Source organism: Pteronotus mesoamericanus, unplaced genomic scaffold, assembly GCF_021234165.1.
Source record: "Pteronotus mesoamericanus isolate MK-2021 breed Mesoamerican mustached bat unplaced genomic scaffold, CSHL_Meso_final contig_163, whole genome shotgun sequence".
Taxonomy (NCBI): Eukaryota; Metazoa; Chordata; class Mammalia; order Chiroptera; family Mormoopidae; genus Pteronotus; species Pteronotus mesoamericanus.
Window position 1 is genome coordinate 19584190 of NW_026555064.1, and position 18985 is coordinate 19603174.

Below are 18985 nucleotides of genomic sequence, written 5' to 3' on the forward strand. Positions count from 1 at the left end.
CGGCTGCTACGGGGCCTCATCCCGCGCGGGCGCGCCCCCGGGTTCGCCGTCCGGCCTCTACTCCCAGTGTCACCGTCACCATCTCTTTTTGCCACCGCCGGTGACAGCCCATCTGTGAGCACGGCCGAGGGGCCGCTGCCACACGGGGCTGCCGTCACCCTCGGTCAGGGGCCTGGCCGGCGGCCCCGCAATCCATCATCGGTGTCCCGCGCGGGAGTGGCGGCGGCGGCCCCGTGGGTCGGCTGAAATGGTGGGGCGCGGGCCCCCGGGGGCTGCCGCTGCTTAGGGTCGGTGGGACCCGGGCCGATGCCGCAGGGGTCCACGGGCTGTGGCAGCGGCGCCTTCAGCGGTTCATAAATTACGAACGACATTCTCGGAACGGCTTCTGGGTTTGAGAGCTCTGGGCCAGGAGGTTAATTGCTTGCCTCCAGTGCCCGCGAGCTTCCGCGCTACTAGGTGCCGCGGAGCCGCCCTCCCACCTGCCCCGCTTCGCTCCAGGCGGGGCGCCCCCTGCTGCGGGAACGCCGCCGTGATAAATCACTGTCCGGGGCTCCTTGTTTTTTCAGGGAGTCCCTGCGATCAGCTTGGAAGTAAAGGACCAGTAAGTCGTCATTTGATTCTGCACGGATGTCAGCCGCTGGTTGTCTGTCTTCTCTAATACTTGTGCTAAAGGAATCTATTCATTCTTTTTAGAATATTTGTTCACAGGTTTGAAAAACAGTAGCTAGACGTAATTCTAAATAACTGTACGACAATGTGACAATTATTAATACAGAAAAATAGACAATAGAGTAATTATAAACACAAATGGCAACTTAAAGTACGTTTTTCACATTTTTATTAGATAACCCACCTATGATTGCTGAAAGGGGATTTATTTTGCCGTATTTATTTTCTAGGTGGTTAATTTCTATTGGTAAATTATTAGAGAATATGAACAGCACCCACTGTTAAATTTCCCTTTCACCCAGGAAAACTGGGGGCGGGAGCGGGGGCCGGGGCAGGGTTGGTTCCGTCCGACAGGCGCTTCCTCTGCCCTGGCTAAGGTCTCCCTTGAGCGGCTCCCTGTGCTGTTCCCTGCAATTCTGTGCGTCAGGGCTCGGCAGGTTTTACAGGCGCTCTGGTGTCAGGCGAAGGGAGTCGTTTTCGGGGGTTCTCGCTGCTCGGAGTCACCCAGCCTCGCTTCCTCCTGCGCCTGTGCTGGGAGGCCCTCTGGGGCAGGCGCCTGAGGGGTACCCGGTCGGCCACTCCGTGGGGCCTGTGCACCGTCTGTGCTCGTGAATACTGTGTCCCTAAAACCTCTGGTGGGAACCCTTGAGAGCAGGACACGGCGGGGGGAGTATCAGTGATTTTCCCACCGACGTCCGACCTCCTGACACCGGGAGCAAGTGGGTCACTGCTGGTGGCCCTGCGCCGCCCGCCCGGCCGGCCTGGAGGCGTCCCCCGGCCCAGCAGTGTGGAGAGCGCCCGGCGGCCTTCCTCTTGGTCAGGGCCCTGGAAGCCTCTCCAGGATCGGGGTGGCGCGGCCGCCTCGCCGGGGGTGGGGGGCCGTGGCCCTTGCTCCTGCCAGCCGGCGACAGAGGCCTCGCGAGGCTGGTGCGGCCCCTTCAGGGGAATGACATGCAATGGGCGTCCTTCACACTCCTGGTCGGCCCGAGCCAGGGCGTCCTCTGTGGGGAATCTCTTACTCTCTCTCCTTGGATAATTATATTTTTAAATTACTCGTTAGCTCTGCTTCCATTTTATCCTGAATCTCACTCTGTTTGGTTTGCTTCAGTAAAACTCGGGTTTTGTTGGCCTTCAGCCCGTAAATAGGCGCGGCTCTTTGTTCTTAGAGACGAGAGTTAGCGGCGCGTGGCCCCGACCCTCCTGCTCCCCAGGGCCCCCACCTGAAGGTGACGCGCGGTGCCCGGACTGCGCGCTCTCCAAGGAAGGGGACGCGCGGCCACTGTTCAGTAGCGCCACCCCTGGGACCCTGCATTAAAAGAGATTCGCCTTGATCCAGTGGTAAGAGCATTTGGAGAAGTTCCCTCTTTCAGTCACTTCTCAATTTTAACATTTTATTGTCCACTTCCTTGCCGTAGTGAGCTCTTTAAACTACTAAAAGTAGAGTGTCTCCATAAAGATTTCAGGAGTAAATGTCAAGTTCAGATTTTTGTTGTCTTTCTCTGAAGACGGGGTCCTCGGGTTTCGCTTCTCTAGACCCAGGGGGATTCCGCAGCGTTGGAGGAACGCGGGCGTCCCGGGGTACCAGGGTGAGGTCGCGGGGTGTCACGGCTCCTTGTGCTGCAGGCAAAGGAAGTATTTCCACCCACGGAGAAGTGCGAGGAGTGGGCTTGAGCGGCTCAGCTCGTGTTTCCCAGCGCAGTGCCCCTCTCGCTCCGCGGTCTGCAGGGTCCGCAGGGGCAGGCGCTCAGCGGCCAGGCGGGGCCAGGCGGCCGGGCGGGTCCCCTGGCGGGACCAGAAAGGCGAGTAGGGGCTGCTTATGCAATTATATTTTTTGCTTTAATTTCCATTTAGAATGATCCACATTGATATTTTGTAACAATTTCCTTAGTTCAAAAAAACAAAATAAGCCTGTCTAATAATATGTGTAGAAACGAAATACAAAGTACTACTTCTAAAGAATATCATATAATATGTTTATTTTAAACTTTGACCACTTGGAACTTTGTAGAATACTTTTTATGAAACGCACTACTGAAGCTTTTTTTTCTTTTTAATTTGGAATTTGCCGTCTCCAAAATCGATTTTTGTTAGAAAACTCAAAGTGGAATGTAAAACTGTAACTCCAAAGTCTTTAAACATTATTTAATTTGGATTCATTTAAAGCAAGAGTTTTAACTTTATTTCATCTTAAGTTACATTTTCTGTGTATGTAAATCTTTTCATCTTTTCAGAGAATTATGAGTTTTCTGAAATCTACATAGCTTTTAAAAATATACTGACAAAATTAAAGTTAAAATTATTAAAATGTCTGAAAATTGTCCATTTTTATTTTAATCAAAATCTCTTGAAATGTATACATTATATATTAAGCTTTCTTGCTTGTTAAAATTTTTCAAAGCATAGGGATTATTTTTTATATACTTTTTAAATTTTGGTAGAATATACATAAAATAAAACATATTTTACCTATTTTTTTACATTTTTAATCTTCAACGTTGATCATGGCCAGTGTTGCCAGATCTGTTGCATTTGATGTGTTTATTAGCAGGGAGTAGCATTTGATCTTCTGAGCCTTCGGACCCAGTGGTCAAGTTTATTTGTTAAATTAAATCCATGGTCTGATTTCACAATATCAAGACCTCTAATTTAGAATGTCAAAGTTTGCAAGGCTTTTGCCGGTGAATTTTACGCTCTCTAAACACAGCCCTTCAGGGGGGACGTGCTCGAGCCGAGACGTCCGACGAGGCGGCTGTGCGGCCTCCGCTGGCTCGCGCTCAGGGGCCTCCGGGTCCGTGACTCACGAGCACATGCTCCCCCACCCCCTCTGCAAACTCGAGCTGCTGTTTTAATATTAGTATGTGCATCCTTTGCTGAGGGCCAGCGTTTTCTTCATGTCTTTACTTCGCATTTCATAAACTAATGCTGATGCTGACAAATGATCGTTCTCATGACCTACAGGAAGCTGGATTCTGGTTTTCTCCCAATCGCTTTTAGCCATATTTGCCAGTGTATGGTTGTTGTCATGCGCATTTTCTTTGTCAAAGACTCAAGGTGACTTGTCTGGGGACCAGGCCAGCTCGGGGAGGTCTTGCGTGTGGCATCCAGATGTGCCCTGTGGAGGGCCGAGCCCTCTTCTGAGTGTCCCCTTCCATGTAAGCTCCGCCCCCTCAGGCGCGCCCGCAATGAGAATTTGGGGGGCAAAGCCCGTGAGATAAAATAACGCAAAGATGAAGATTCATAAAGCACATGCTCGAATAGTGTTAAGTCGGCATCAGGGAGCTACTGTCACTCGGTTCTCTGGCCTTTTCTGACGACCTTGGCCCGGACCTTCTTGGGCCTGCTCTGCAGAGGTCTTTCCCAGACCTCTTGGTTTCATTGTAGTCATATCATTTATCATATCGGAAATTACTGTGCATTTTTTTCTTTAACGTTTTCTTGTCGTTCTATTATGCTAGTAAAATGGAAGAGACAGTGCTTTTGTGAATGCATTCCTAACTGCGTTCCCAAGGCCTAGGACAATAGCTGGGAGACACCAGGTGCTCAGAAACAATCCATTTAACAAACGAATAATTTTCTTCCTGGCGCACCCACTCTGTGGCACCTTTTAGACTCACCCTAAAATTGCCCCCTTCCGGCTGCCGTCATGTTTCTGCTTGTTCCTGGGTGTGTTTGGAGAAAACACAAGTGGATGTTCATGTTACCAGCTGCCAGAATGTAATTTAAAGAAAGAAGCAGATACAAAGAACTCATCTCCGTTCCCTAGTTAAGTGAAAAAATATTTTTTCTTAAATATCTGAGCCTGTGGGTTCGATCCCCGGTCAGGGCACGTATAGGAACCAACCGGTGAATGAATGCAGAGATAAGTGGAACAGCAAATCGATGTCTGTCTCTGTCTCTCTCCTTCGCTCTTCCTCTCTCCCCCTTTCTCTTTTTAAAATCAATCAAAATAAAAAAGCAAACCATCAGTGAAACAATGAAAGACCTTCGCAATGAGCAGTGCAGTGCTCACTGATTAATATAAATAGCTTGTTAATAAATTGAGTCATGTAAGATCTTTTACACAAATTATTAAAGTTAGGGGATTTCATTTCGGCTCCAGGATTGAAAGGAAAATGCACCCGACCCGCGGCTGGGGACTGTCGCCTTGTTTCTGAGTCCTGGACGTGCCCTGGGTGCTGTCCCATCCGCAGGACGGAGGGCCGGCGGCCCACAGCCCGAGCAGCCCGTGGTGCGCGCCGGGCAGTGCGCGAGCGCGCGGGGCGGGACTGAGTGCCGGCGGGTGACGCCGGCGCGTGCGCGCCCCGCCCTTTCCGGTCTCTGATGCAGCGCCCCCTGTCTTGTAGGCGAGCGCCCCTATCAGTGCCCCTACTGCGAGAAGGGGTTCAGCAAGAACGACGGGCTGAAGATGCACATCCGGACCCACACGCGGGTAAGACGGCGTTCTGCCTTGCTCCTCTTGATTCTAAAAAAACAGTTCTTACTGGGAAAAAAAGCCTTCCGCGGGGGAACAAAAGGTGATACACCTGAAATTGTATGTTTGTATTTATGGTGGACATTTGGGGGGTACATTTTTTTTCAAGACAAAACAAAGAGACAAAGATCCACACCTCCAGAGGGTCCCCGCTCTTTGAACTGCGACTCAGTTTGTAGGGGCAAAGGGAGTTATAAGCGACAAACTTCGAATAAGCAGATTGTAACACTTTAATAACTGAAAAAATGAGAAGTGGTAGTGCCTTGCTGAGCGTTCGCCAGGAACGCCCCGGCATGGAGGCGCGGGCCGCACGGCCGTGCGCGCAGACAAACAGGTGTATCGCGGGAAGGCCGCTGAAGACGGTGCAGGTTGTCGGGGCACCTGGCGCGGCCACTCTGTCCCGGGGCCCTCGGTTCCCCCGCCACGCACGCCTCTGTCTGGACTGTTGTCGCTCTGCCCTAACGGCTTTTCTAGGCACAGCCGTTGGCTTGGCCTCCCGCCCCGCTCTTGGCTCGCCGCTCCGTTTAGGGAGCCGCGGGTCCGGGGCCAGTGGGGGCTGTTTGCCACAGCTCCCCGCGTGGGCTCCGCCCGCGGTTCCCCTGCAGCTTCTCCCTCTCCGCGCCTGTAACGCCGGCCGTTCAAGAGCTTATGGTCTGTGCATAGATGGTGTGCTTCTCACGTTTGCAGAGACTGCCTGATCCCCTACAAGCCCTTCGAATTCGGGCCCCTCCTGGACCTCGCCTTTTACCTCAGCTGTAAACTAAGAACTTGAGAGCAAACAGAGGGGGAGAGTAGCAGCCTTTCCAGTGCGGCGGCGCCCTGGGCGCACAGCGGCGCCCGCAGGGCCCGCGGGGGGGCCGCCTGCGTTTGAGATGGACAGAGAGGCGGCTTCTCGGCGCCTTACGGCCCACCTTCCGCGGCTTCGTCCTTCCGGTTTAGCTTGTCACACGCTCATGTTGCAGGAATAGTAGGAGCTGGAGTACTTCCTATGTATAAAATTACTCCTTAAACAGTAAAATGACTTAAGTATACTATTCAAGATGGTTCTTTCACAATGAGCGTTGTTGGAGAGGTTTGAGTTTTAGTGCAATTTGCTTTATATGTGTGCAGCTGCCACAGGCGTGCCAATAATGTGTTTTAAAGATGCCAAGGCGCAGGCAAGGGGCCCTGGTTCCTCCTATCAAAGCTGGCTCCGTGCCAACCCTGGGCAGGTGGGGGCTGTTACCTGGTTTCCATGGTTACACCCCAGAAAGAGCCGTTTAAAGTCACTGTAGGGAAAAAATACCTTTTGAGTTTTCCCCAAGACAGTGGGCTATTTCAAATTCAAGTCATTTTTTACTTTTTAATAAAAGTTTATTTAAAAAATTTTAATAAAAGTTTATTAATGAGAATAATAAAGAAATAGTTAAAATACATACAAAGGCCACTTATTATATACCAGGGACTGTTCTAGGCCCCGACGTTTATTAGTTCCCGTCAGGCTCACAGTAATTCACTGATTCGGTGGAGTCCCAAGCCTCTGAAGCCTCCGCGAGGCAGGCGTCATCGTGATCCCTTTGTCAAAGAGGGAGACGAGGCACAGGCCTGGAGGGAGCAGCGCTGGCATCGGAGCCGCGGCCGCGGGCTGCGGAGGCCGGCCCCGTACCTGCTCCCCCTTTGCTTCTGATTCCGTTCAATATTCTCGGCTCCCACTGACTTTGATCTACTTTCTGGTGTGTTTTTACACCAAACAAACGGCAGCAGTAACCCCGCATGTGTAAGTTCCTTGTTCGTTTGCATCTTTGAGCCTTGACCCAAGGACGCTGAGGCTGCCTCCAGGTGTCGGGGGCAGGCGGAGCCCGCCCTCGCTGCCCGCGAGCGACGTGGGGTGGCCCCAGGGCCAGGACCCCGCGGGGACTGCGGCAGTGACACAGGCCTAGCGGGTGTTGCCTGGAACTCACGTTTACTTGTTCTGCGCTCGTGCCATTGATGGTTGATCGCAGACAGCCCCGGTATTGAGATCCTGTTTCCTGAGCATTGGATGAATACAGAGATCCTCTTCGTATTAGTGCAACAGCTTGGAAACGCATTGATTATCAGCTGATGAAATCAAATTAATTTCAAGATCCAAAAGGGACTTTAAAAAAAGTTCTAGAGGAACAAGCTCCACAAGGTCATATTTTCCCAGTATTATTTGGGATTTAAAAGAGTCAAGTCAGAAAAGATCCCATTACAGTGGGACCGTTAACATGTCAGTTTCAATTTTGCGCTCTCCTTGCATTCCGTATCTGCTGGCTCTAACTCCAGACATTTTTGTCCTATTTCAAAAGCTAATTTTAATTCAATATCAAAAACTATTTCATTCAGCAAGTCACATCTGTAAGAAGTTCTGGCAGGTCCACACCACGCGCCACGCCCCCGATGTGCGCCCCATGGTTCCTGCCCGGGTCGCCTGTCCCCCGCGGCTGTTTGTGGGGGGCAGCCGGGCCGGAGCAGGGGAGGCCGTTCCGCTAAAACCCTAAAAGGCTCAACAGCCATTCTGTCGCTGAGAGGCCAGGGTTGGTAATTGATTTCATTTCCTTCCGTGTGTTTTCTCTGCTTTTGGTTTTCGGCCGGGGCCTGCCTGCTGCTTTCTCTGTATTTATCCTGCATTGTTGGTGGTTTGTTACCAGTAATAGTTTCACCTGTTCTTCCGACCCCCTTTTGTGGCGCCGGCCCCCGCGGCTGGCGGGGGTGGGGGCGCAGAGAGGCCCCGCAGACCTGCCGGGCCTGGCCCGCCTGCGCCCCGCGTCGGCCCGGAGGGAGCTCGGCGCCGCTCCGCGCCCGCTGCAGCCGCTCCGGGGCGGGCGAAGGAGGCGGCCCTCGCCTTGCCGCCTGTCCTCTTTGCTTGAGCCCCTCCCCCCCGCCTCGGCCTGGCCTGGCTTTCTTACCGCCCCGCCGCGTGGACATCCTGGCTGACACATTCGTGCCCTGTTGCATCAGCCCAGTTTTTTCTTTCATGTCGTCGTTTTCCTTTCCCTTCCCCTCGGAGCCAGGTTCGCTTCTCATGCGTTCAGCAGTGTGACAGCCTATCACCCAGCCCTCCTCGGTGTTCGTGTGGGCTTCCTAAATGCATCTGCGTCCGCGTGGAAAGGACAAAACCGCTGAGCCCCGGCCTCGGCGCAGGGCAGCGCCGCGTGCTCAGGGGGAGCCGGGCGCTCCCACTGTTAAACGGGACGTTTCCTCCGCGTGGGGACGCTGTGCGACGGGGACGGGGACCGTGGGAAGCGGCAGCTGGCCGTGCCCGGGGCGGCCCGGTGGAGCGCCCTGAAGCCGGTCCCCGGCGGAGCCCACGCGGGGGCAGGGCAGGCTGGTGTGCCGCTCGGAGGGCGGGCGAGATTAGCAGTAACCTCGGAGTTCCCTGCTTCCCAGAAACACGATCTGGGAGATAGAGCAAATATCCACTCCAAGCAACTTAATGCCCCGAAATAGCGCCCCCCTATATAAATAATTTTTTACATCACAAAGCCTGTCGTGCAGGTTAGTGATGAAGCTCTAACCCACTGCGAAGTCTGCGGCTGTTAGTTGCTAAAGTGAGAGCGACATTCAAGCGCACGCACTACAATTTCTTCACGGGTTGGGAGCTATTTTGGGTCTGCCTTGAACCGACTAGGAAGTGTCAGTGAATCCTAAGTGCCTCGATGGGGCTTCAGTCAGAGGCGTTTCAGTCCCAGCGTCACGTCCCGTGCCACGGCCGTGGACACCGCCACACCGCCGTGCGTCCCGGATGCGACGGGTGGGGCGTGCGTGGGGCGGCCGGGCACCGTGGGCCGGGGCAGCCTCGCGCCCTGGCGGCAGCCCGTCCGTAAACCCCGCGGACGCTTCCGCGGCGCCCAGGGAATTGTGTCGTGAACCTGGCGTTGCAACAGGGAGTATGCGCAGAGCCGTTTCCAGATTTAGCTAAAACAAAAATCAGCAAACATCAGCACGTGGGCTGGGGGCCGCCTCGCCGCCACGGTGGTGTTATCTTTAGACTTTAATGATACACTGCGGGGCCGAAGGCAAGTGCGTGCGTCTGCCGCGCGCAGAGAGAGATGTTCTTTGTTTCTGAGAGGCAATATACAATTAATTTTTTAAAGTGGGATTGTTATTCTTAGGAAAGTGATACATTTTCTGTATTATTTTCTCTCTGAAACGGAGTTTATATTCATCTTGTATTCCATTCAGGACGGGTTTATTACTAAAGTACCCTAAGCGTCTTGAAATAAAGGACCATCTATTTATATGAAAAATCTTGAAATAAAAGACCATCTGCGTATGTGAGTGGATTTCAGGAACACTGCTGTGTGGAGAGAGCCACACATAATTCCCTTTCTTCATAAAAGCACCCCAGTTATATTTTCGTGAAGTGTGCCCTTTTCAGCTTGAATTCTATTATTCACATGCATTTTTTGGATAACACACAGCAGAAAGGAGGTTCATATAATACATAAAATGCCCTATTGAATTGTATTATGGGCCAAGAGAGATGGTCAGCAAATGCGAGGACACAGGGGCAGTATCTCATGTGACAGGTGAGGGAAGCAGGGCTGAGTGAGGTGGCTTGTCCCCAGTGACACGGCCAGTGATGGGCAGCTGGGAGGTGGACACGAGATGACTTCGCTGCCCAAGGCCGCGTTTGTCAGTGCTGTGCACACAGGTGTCGAGAGCTGTCCAGGCTTGCGTTTCCTAGTGTACGAACCAGTCTTTTATAGAAATTCTAAGAAAACGGGATGATCTGTCATTCGGCTCAAAAGCAACTTGCTGCTGCTGCAGGGAGGGCCCCCGAGCCCCTGGACCCCTCCCTCCTGCTCCCCGGCTGCTGCAAGGAACCTGGCCTGGGCTCTAAAGTGTCTTGCAGGAGGGAGCCCCCAGGGCACGGTCACAAGGACACCCCTCTTAGGAAAGCATTCAGCAGCCCCAGTCTGACCTCTGCAGGCGTTTTCCCTTTGGTGGCACTTGGACAGCCATTTTTAGTAACATATTGTTAGTATTTTGGAAGCTACTGGGATGGGGGGGTTTCTTGCCCTGGGGATGCATTTCTGCAGGTGGCATTTCAGTGTAGGGGGGTTTACCCCTCACGCTTTGCCTGGATTTCCTTTATAAAACTCTGGCCGGCAGGGACGGCACTGGTGCTGAGGCCTGTGGCCCTGTGGCCCTGATGCTGGCATGTCCCCTCACCGCCGACCACCACAGGAGAGAATGCTGGTGGGAGGTTTGGGCACTGTGGGGCAGAGGGGGTCCCGGGGGCATTGGGGACTGGTAACCAGATCTGAGCCTGTCACCGAAGGGGACGTGGCAGGGCGAGGGCGCGTTGTGAGGGGCATCAGACACTCGCGGGGACCGATCCTCCCCATCTCCGACACCACTGGCCTGCGTTCCTCAGCGGTGCCTCCCGACTGCCAAGGGCCGTCAGCTTCAGCCCAAGTGACAGACTCCTGAGAACCCCGGGAGCTTGAGGACGGCTCGGGCCCCCCGGAGTGCCCAGGTGTGAACGCCCCAAAGTCGCCCTGCTGGGCGCAGGCTGCACCCCTGCCCCCAGACTCGGCGCTTCTGCGGGAGTGTCTCCCCTGGACTGGCTCAGGACGCGGTGCCCTGGATTGGTCTGGGTGGGTTCCTTTTAACACAGACCTTTGTCGTTCTCATAAATGTCGCACGGGTGTGCACAGCAGGCGCGCGCCACACGCTCACGTCCTTCGGTACGCTGTGTGCTGACCCAGCCGCCTGCGTGTGCGGTGCGTGAACGCTCGCTCTGCCTGTAGAAGTTGAAGTGAACGTTTGGCTGGAAAGGGATGTGCCTGGCTGCTTTGGGTCCATGGAATATATTGGCTTTGTGGAGACAACAGAAGTAAAGGAGCTAAAATTAACATGTGTTTTTAGACATGTAAGCAATGTACCAAGTCATTGCCAAAGAATGACGTTCCAGCTGCAGAATAGTCTGCAACATGCGGGACAGTTTATCGCCAAGGATAATATATGACTCGATGGATGAATTTTGCATTTTTCAAATATTAAGCCCTGTTTATGTGTCTCCGTTGGCAGGACATGAGTGAGTTTCCCACCATCTGTCCTGCTACAGGCGGCGGCCGGTGCGGTGGCTGCTGCAAGCTGCCCGTCTGTTCTTCCCGTGAAATCTGGGCTCAGCCCCCAGAGACCTGCTTCCCCCGACCCCCACAAGTGTGACCAAGATGACCAGCGTGTGTTCTTTCATCCCGTGTAGTCAGAGCGCTTCGGAGGTGGTCCTGTGCGCACAGGCTGCACATGGAAAACGTGCGCCCGCTGAGCGCGGAGCAGCGGGCCCCCCTGGGGCGCAGCGCCGAGCTGTGCGTGTAAGAGCCACCTTGGCCAAATCCTCCGCTGTCTGCATTGTCGTTGTGGGTGTGACTTGCGGGGGAGACCTGGCGACTGGCCCCACCTCTGCAATTATGGAGGGATCGGATTTCTCAGCAACTGCACTGGCCAAGCGTCTTTCTCACACGCTGGCGTGGGTCTCCACCAAGGAGCAAACGTGAACAATTAAACCGCTAGAGAGGGTCCCCTCACAAAGCAAAGGAACAGTTCACACTGAGATTGGTGGTTCCATCGGGTCTCTGTCTTGGAATTTACCAACAAAAAAGGAGGTCACCTCAATTCAGTCTTCTTTTACCCCATATTCTGAGAGGAAGGGCAGGGCAGTTCCGAGTAACAGGGCGAGTTCCTAGGTGAAATGTTCTCCCTTTAAACAGAACGAAACAAAGTCCTGGCCCTCCCCGCTGAAGCTCTGCTCCGCTCACTGCCCGTCGGCCCTGCCCTGGGCCTCCGTTCCCCAGACTCCGGCGGGTGGCGGGATGGGAAGCCGGCGAGCTCAGCGGGGTCCTCTGTACCGTCCCTGGGCAGCTGTGACTGGGGCAGGCCCAGGGAGCTGGGGCAGGCCTTGTGGTAGCAGAGTCTTTAGTCTGTTGTCCTGTCAGGTGACAGCTGATGAATTCTCAGGGTGGCTGGCGCACATGGTCCCTAGGTTTTATCCAAGGGGGGCTTTCAGTTGTCACTCCTCAGCTCTGGTGGTGCTGTTCCTGTGGAAACCGGCCCCACACTGCCCTTTGCCCCACACTGAAGGGTTTCCTGGGATGCGGAGCTTTCAGGGCCGACCCTGGGGACACAGGGACAGTCAGGCGTGCAAGTCATGGCACCGGGAGAAGGGAATGAGATGTCCCTTCTAGGGACACACTTTTTGAAAAGTGAGCTCTGATTCGTTCCTGGGTCCTGTGGGCGACGGCAGCCATTTCATTTTGGGGGTCAGAAAGGCATTTGGCAGAAGGTAGCACCGCCAGAAATTACCGTTTTCACGAAGAACCCGCCCACCTGTGCACGAAGACAGAGTGCAGGTCATTGGGGAACAGCATGGTGTCGGAGGAGGGGAGAGGGCACAGCAGGAATTGCACGAACAAGAGCTGTGACCTGTGGCTGCCTCTGGGGTCCAGAGTGTGCATAGCAGTGGAGCAGGGGCGGGGCGGGGGGGCGGCGAAAGTCGCCCGCTCCCTCCAGCAGCCCTGATGGGTCGGCTTCTTTTTCTTCCTCTTTTCCTGACCTTCTGGGCTCACTGCTGTTTCATCAAAACACGTGATGGCCCGAGCACATCCGAACCTGGCAAAACCTCAGCCAGGACGGCCGGGGACCCTCACCCGTGCGGGCAGGCACGCAGGTTGCGGGCAGGCACGCGGGTTCCTGGCGCCCCTGGGGTTGGAGGGAGCGGCCCTGCAGTGACAAGCTGCCTGCCCTCGGGCGGCGTGTTGGCTCCGGGGCGTCCTTTGTACTGACGGCCTTTCCTTCCCGCTCCTGCCCGCTGCTTGATGGCTTTGTTTCACCTGCTGACGTGAACTTGGCTGAAATAAGTGCTCTCTCAGCTGTGGGTGAATTAGTTGCATGTGTGATAGTACCTTTCTGCTGTGTTCTTATTATTTTCGAAGTTGTGTAATGGGGTAAGTATGTTATTTCTTTAGAATTAGAGACCTCTGCTCGGAGGCTTGGCGTTTACATAATTCCTCTCTCCTGCGGACCTCGCCATACACTTGATGGTTTTGTTCAAAGATGGATTGCGCGCGCCGCCAGCACATATGTCAGAAAGCATACTTGTTATTTTTGGAAGTAGGCAAGTTGCATTAATCGATTCTCTGTGGACTGATTGGACCTGCCTCTTCAGTACAAGAGTCTGCAGCGAGACCATGTTCTCGCTTGACATCAGTCCCTGCACCGCAACGTCACGCCCCCCGAAGCGGCAGGGGTGTCTGAAGTGTGCCCCCTAGTTGCTGAGTAGCCACCAACGCTCAGGTCAGTGGGCAGGTGCACCTGGGCGCCACCCGCGCCTCTGCCTCGTCTGCGCTTTGCACATCGTGTGGCTCTTCCGCAGGCTCGAGGGCCACGTGTTCAGCTCGTGTTCCCGCAGTTCTGACACCGCGGGCGCTCAGGACGCAGGGCGCGCTGGCTGGTGAGCCTCCCCTCAGGCTCGCCATCTGACAGCAGGGCTTGTCTCCCTGCCGCCCGCTGAGCGGCCCGCGGAGCCGGCAGCTTCGGGACCACTTGGCCTGTACGCAGGGGAACCGGGTCAGGTGCGGCAGAGGGCCTCCCCGGAGAAGTGGCCCCGCTGCCTCCGTGAGCTGCCTCTGCTGGCGCGTGGCCGTGTGTGAGGCTGCGTTTTCCAGAAACGCTCCACTGACAACGAAGCTGCCTGGAACATGCAAACAGACAGAAAAACAAAAGTAAGCATCAACTCAGGTGGCCTTAACTTGTAAGACTTCAGTTTTCATTAGCAGGTTTTTAGAACACAACCAACCAAAACGGTGGAGGTGGAACTTGCGGAGGGCGGGGCCGGTGCGCCAGCCGCCTGTGTGGGACCCTGCAGCTCTGGCTGCCGCCCTCACCTCGGCTTATGTTCCGGTTGTTGTCAAAACTCAGCCCAGGACACGGGTATGTAGGTGTGCGCCTGCGTATAGATACAGAGGCTATCGGGACAAGATAAGTATTTTTTATTATGTTTTTCTTCTATTTCCTTCCCATATACTCTCATATTTTCATTATAATTTATATTTCAAAGTTTGTCTTACAGTTGTTTAAGATGATGAGCCTAGTTTTTTACCTTATAAAATTTCCCTGTTCATCCAATTCATCTACTTTTGTATGGTTTCTGAGAGAAAAATCCGAACAGTTAGTCATTACTCCTCGCTGTGCTCACCAGGCCGCCTGCCTTCCCTCACGGCCCGGTTTCCTTCTTAGTTCTGTGGGGCTCAGGCCGCCGGCGGCACGGACATTCACCGCGCATGATTCTGTGCCTTCACGTGTGCCTTGGTTGCCACATAACCCTCCCAGGTGATGTTGAGATTTACTAATCAAGTTTATATTGGCAAAAATACAACCTTCAAAGTTCCAGTTCTGTTACAAAGAGGGGCCTTCGCAGCACAAAAACACGACTTTATTAGCTGCATGGCAGGGTGCAGGGCGGAGGGCTCCGTAAAGCCTCCTTCCGGGTGATGTCTGCCGCGCGCTGTTTAATCAAAGCGGGGCTGATGAGGCTTCATTAATTCTGCCATTGATAGATTACAGTTTAAACGACAAATAGATTGCCTCCATTTGGTCACGGTCCCTGAGTCCTGATGACAAAGGACAAGCTATTTGTCAGTTCAACTGTGTAATCATTCAGAAACAGAATTAATCAAGACGCTAATCACTTCGTGTCTCGCTAGACCCAGCCGATGAGTCCCATGTGCAGTTCGCGCCGGCGACCCTCACGCGGTCCAGATCGGAGCGGCGCCCCAGTGAAGGGCCCACCGCGGCGGGAAGGCAGAGGTGGCAACCAGGCCCGGCTCCCGTTAGAGCGAGGGTGGTGTCGGGGTCTCTGGGAGCTCCGTGGCGGCACCTGCGGGGCGGTTGCCCGTGTCGGCAAACTCGGGACGTGGTTTGTCGTGGCGCTGGGAAGGCTGTCGTGGAGGGGCACGTGGCCACAACGCCGGGCCTGGAAAGGCTGCGCTCAATGAAATCTGGGTCCGGCGCGCGGACCTCTTTGGAGCGATTTCTGGCTAGAGAAACAGTTCCTCTTAGAGTCTAACCACAGCGTCTCCCTCAGGCGTGTTTGAAGTTCAGGTGTGAAATTGTGCTTAACTAGAAAACCCTAAGGCAAAAAATAAATGTAATGGGTCTTTGACTGGTAGGCTCCTGGTGCAGAAGCAAACACAGGCTGTCTGGAGGGACGTCCCTCAGCCTGGGGTCGCAGGACTCACAGGTAAGGGCCACCACAGGTGACCTCTGGTCCCAAGTTCCAGGAACTGCTGAGGAAACAAGAGTTGTGAGTAGGAAATAGGAGGGACCCCAAATGGCAGCGCCCGACTTCCAAAAACTGAAGATCATGACTCATCAGATAAAGTCACATGCATGCCCAGAATATTGTTCAGTAGGCATAAGCAACATGAGTAAAAAAATATGATCGTATAAAAATGAAGCATCAAAAAGAATCAGATTACTTTTAGATATTCTAAATATGATAATGGAAATTAAGAAGCTAGTGATCCTATGAAGTAGCAAGTTATTCATACCTAAAATGAATTGATCAACTGATTTCTAAGAAAGTAACATAGAGTGTGATACAAAGAGGTGGAAAAGGTGAAGAGAGGTTAGCAGGCAGGAAAAATAGAGCCTATTGAACGTCTAATTGGATTGGTAACCCTTGTTCAAAGATAAATAAGGAACAAAGGCATATTCAGTCCAATGAAAACAGTTTACTCTCAACAGACCCTCAGAAGGTTAGGCAAGTAAGAAAGCACGAAATGTATAAAGCTGTACCGCGCTGACGATATAAAATAGTACGTGCATATTAGACACTGGAAAAGAGGGTATGTATGAGATGTTGCCGCCCAAGGACAAGTTAGTCGGTGGGAGGAGCGACGCAGATGAAGTTTAGATTGTGTTCGGTGTACGTGGTGACCACCTTCAGGGCAGCCAGCAGGAGAGCGGAAGTGGAGTTCGTAACTTCTGTAATCGTGCAGCGGGCACGAGCACTATCAACCGTGCAGGAACGTGTAGGGGAAGAAACTTGGAAAACAAGCTGGATAAACATCAGTGAACAAAATAAAATGCCAGAAACATATTCAAATATGCTGTTGATGGCAATGGATGTTATACTAATGATATAATAGTAACTATTATAACAATGTAATAAGTAGTAAATATTAAGGAGCAAAACTTGCTATCTTCAAAGAAGTGGTATGTATTTGAATTAAAAAAAAAAAATCCAGTTGTATGCTGTTCACAGGAGGCGTCCCTCATGCCCACGGCCACAGACTGGAAGTAAAAGATGGATATAACACTGGTTTTTTGGGCCTCATTTTTAACGGAGAAATAATCGACATAGAACACGGGGTAGTTTTAGGCCGGCGGACACGTGTTGACACATCGGTACATTGCAGTACGATCGCCTTCTAGTGCGAGCTGACACCCCATCACGTCACCCGTGCCATTGTGGTTTTCTGGGGCAGGGAGGACACTCAGTGTCCCGTCCTCAGTCACCCTCAAGTCACCCCACCGAGCTGCTGACGGTCACCATGGTGTGGCGCGCTGGCTGCCCGAAGCACACGCGTCTTCCTGCCACGGAGGGGCGCCCCCGCCCCGCCGGCAGACGCTCACTGCAAAACGCGTTACCATCAAGGTAAAGGGATTGTTACAGACAAAAAGGATCGCTTCAGGACGCTCAGGGCCCTGTTTCCCGGGAGTGCCTCAGCTTAAACGTGCACCTCTTGCACAAGCGCGTCCTGCGTGGGCCCCGGGCAGTGTGCAGATGAGCGACAGCACTGCCCACGGGAGGGGTGCCAGGTCGGTCACGGCACAGAGGTCTCGGGCCGTCCTAGCGAAGCCCGAGGCGCAGCCCCACTTCTCTGTGTCCACGCCGGGGGTTAACCATGAGACCGGAGGGAGGCCGGAGCCCAGGCCGAGGTGCAGGGTGACATAGGCGGCTTTTTGGAGCCTGGCGTTGCGCATGTGCGGCTTCCTGCGAGGCAGGCAGGCGGCCTGACGTGGGTCTGGGGCCCCCGGAGCCGGGGCTTGTAGGCCATCCTGCAGGTGTAGGGGAGGCTCTTCGCCCGAAAACTGAACCGCGCTCGCGGCCCCGCACTCACGGCCTCTTCCTTGCCTGCAGGAGAAGCCGTACAAGTGCTCCGAGTGCAGCAAGGCCTTCAGCCAGAAGCGAGGCCTGGACGAGCACAGAAGGACACACACCGGGGAGAAGCCCTTCCAGTGCGACGTGAGTGCGCCTCCCCGCCGGGAGCGGTGCGCGTGCGCGTGTGCGTGCGCACACTTGAGTGTGAGCGCCTGTCGGGTGCGGTGGCAATGGGCCCTTCGACCTCGTACACCTGGCACTTTAACATTACTAATCATTGTTCCTCCGATGCGTTTAAATAAGTAAGTACAACTTAACTTCTTCATAGCGCAGTACGCTGCTGCTTATTTATAACGTACACCACGCTGCTTTGCGTCGGACTCCTCCCTGTCCTCAGCAGACGGGCCGGTGCCTCTAGGCGTTTCCTGTGGCTGGGAAGGTGGAGCCCGCCCTCCCCACGCGCAGAGCGCATGCTTCTCTGCTTTCGAATTTCCACAACCTCTTCCTCCCCAGAGCCTCGGCCTTCTTCCCAGCACGTCCCCCGTTCACGGTGGCGCGGGAGGTGTGTCTGGGGGGTAAGTGTGCTGCCTCGGAGGAATTTCACATACATGCAATTTTGGTGACCACCACCGAAGTTGGAATGAAATTTTGGTGTTATAAGAATCCCACTTCACTTCCTTTTATGACCTGAGTGACTATGCCTTACATCTTCTGTGTAAATACAGTATTTCTAATCGGGTGGTCTCACGTCTGGCGAGCCAGGGTGACGCGGCAGAGCTTGAGTGAGGCAGCAGGCGCGACCCCTTCGTTACAGCAGGCGGTACAAAGGCCAGGGAAGGGCTGGAACGAGCGCAGGGCGCCCAAAGCAGGGCTACCCTCTCACTTCCCCAACAGGCGGGGTTGAGGGGTCGCCAGTGAGACACGTCTGCGGCCAGCAATGCCCTTTAGACTACAAGGCAGGGTAGGAGGTTAAATAGGCGGTTGTCAATAGGGCTCATTATGGGGAGAAAGGCACTGTTTCCAGGAGCTGCCTCCTCGAAGTGTCCACACACAGTGGCTGGGGACGGGAGCTGGGGCGCAGAGGACATGTGCGAAGGGCAGATGACTCCTAGGGACTGGGGTTCACTCTCCTTCGCCCTGAGCGGGGAGGTCAGCCCCACCTGTGTCAGGGGCAGCGTCGCGGGTGGGTCCCTCCTGACAGCGGGAATGCTGGGCGCCTGTGCTGGCCTGGGGAGCTGCCGTCTGTGGGCGTCTTGGTGCCTTGTGACCCGTGTCCCTGGGTGTCTTCCAGGTGTGTGACTTGGCTTTTAGCCTTAAGAAGATGCTGATCCGGCACAAGATGACCCACAACCCCAACCGTCCGCTGGCCGAGTGCCAGTTCTGCCACAAGAAGTTTACCAGGAACGACTACCTCAAGGTGCACATGGACAACATCCACGGCGAGGCTGACAGCTGAGGGCGGCCGGAGCCGCTGCGCTGGGCTGGCGGGCAGCCGGGTGGCTCTGGCCTGGCCAGCGTGGCAGGGGCGGCTGGTGCCATGCATGGCCCCCGCAGTCTCCCTGGCCAGCCTTTGGAGTCCGTAGACATGTATGCAGAAACAAAAACAAAAAGCCCCTGCTTTTTACCAAGATACGGTACAAATGCAAAACAATCGCTCTGTAGTCTTACAAAGTATGACTTGCGCTCTGTTCTTAGGAAAGAGGAAGGAGTGCGCGGGCCCTCCTTGGCCA

At 54.2% G+C, this 18985-nt stretch overlaps 1 protein-coding gene across 2 annotated transcripts in view; it reads left to right on the forward strand.

The window, feature by feature from the left end:
* PRDM5 (PR/SET domain 5) overlaps positions 1-18711 on the forward strand; it is a 76120-nt gene extending 57409 nt beyond the window's left edge. Inside the window, exons 14-16 of one of the 2 annotated variants that reach the window (XM_054561990.1) lie at positions 5013-5098; positions 17295-17399; positions 18547-18711. In XM_054561990.1, coding sequence (XP_054417965.1) covers positions 5013-5098; positions 17295-17399; positions 18547-18711 — 356 coding nt within the window. The remainder of the gene's footprint in view (positions 1-5012; positions 5099-17294; positions 17400-18546) is intronic. The other variant, XM_054561991.1, reaches the window with a different exon arrangement.
* The last annotated feature ends 274 nt before the right edge of the window (positions 18712-18985 follow it).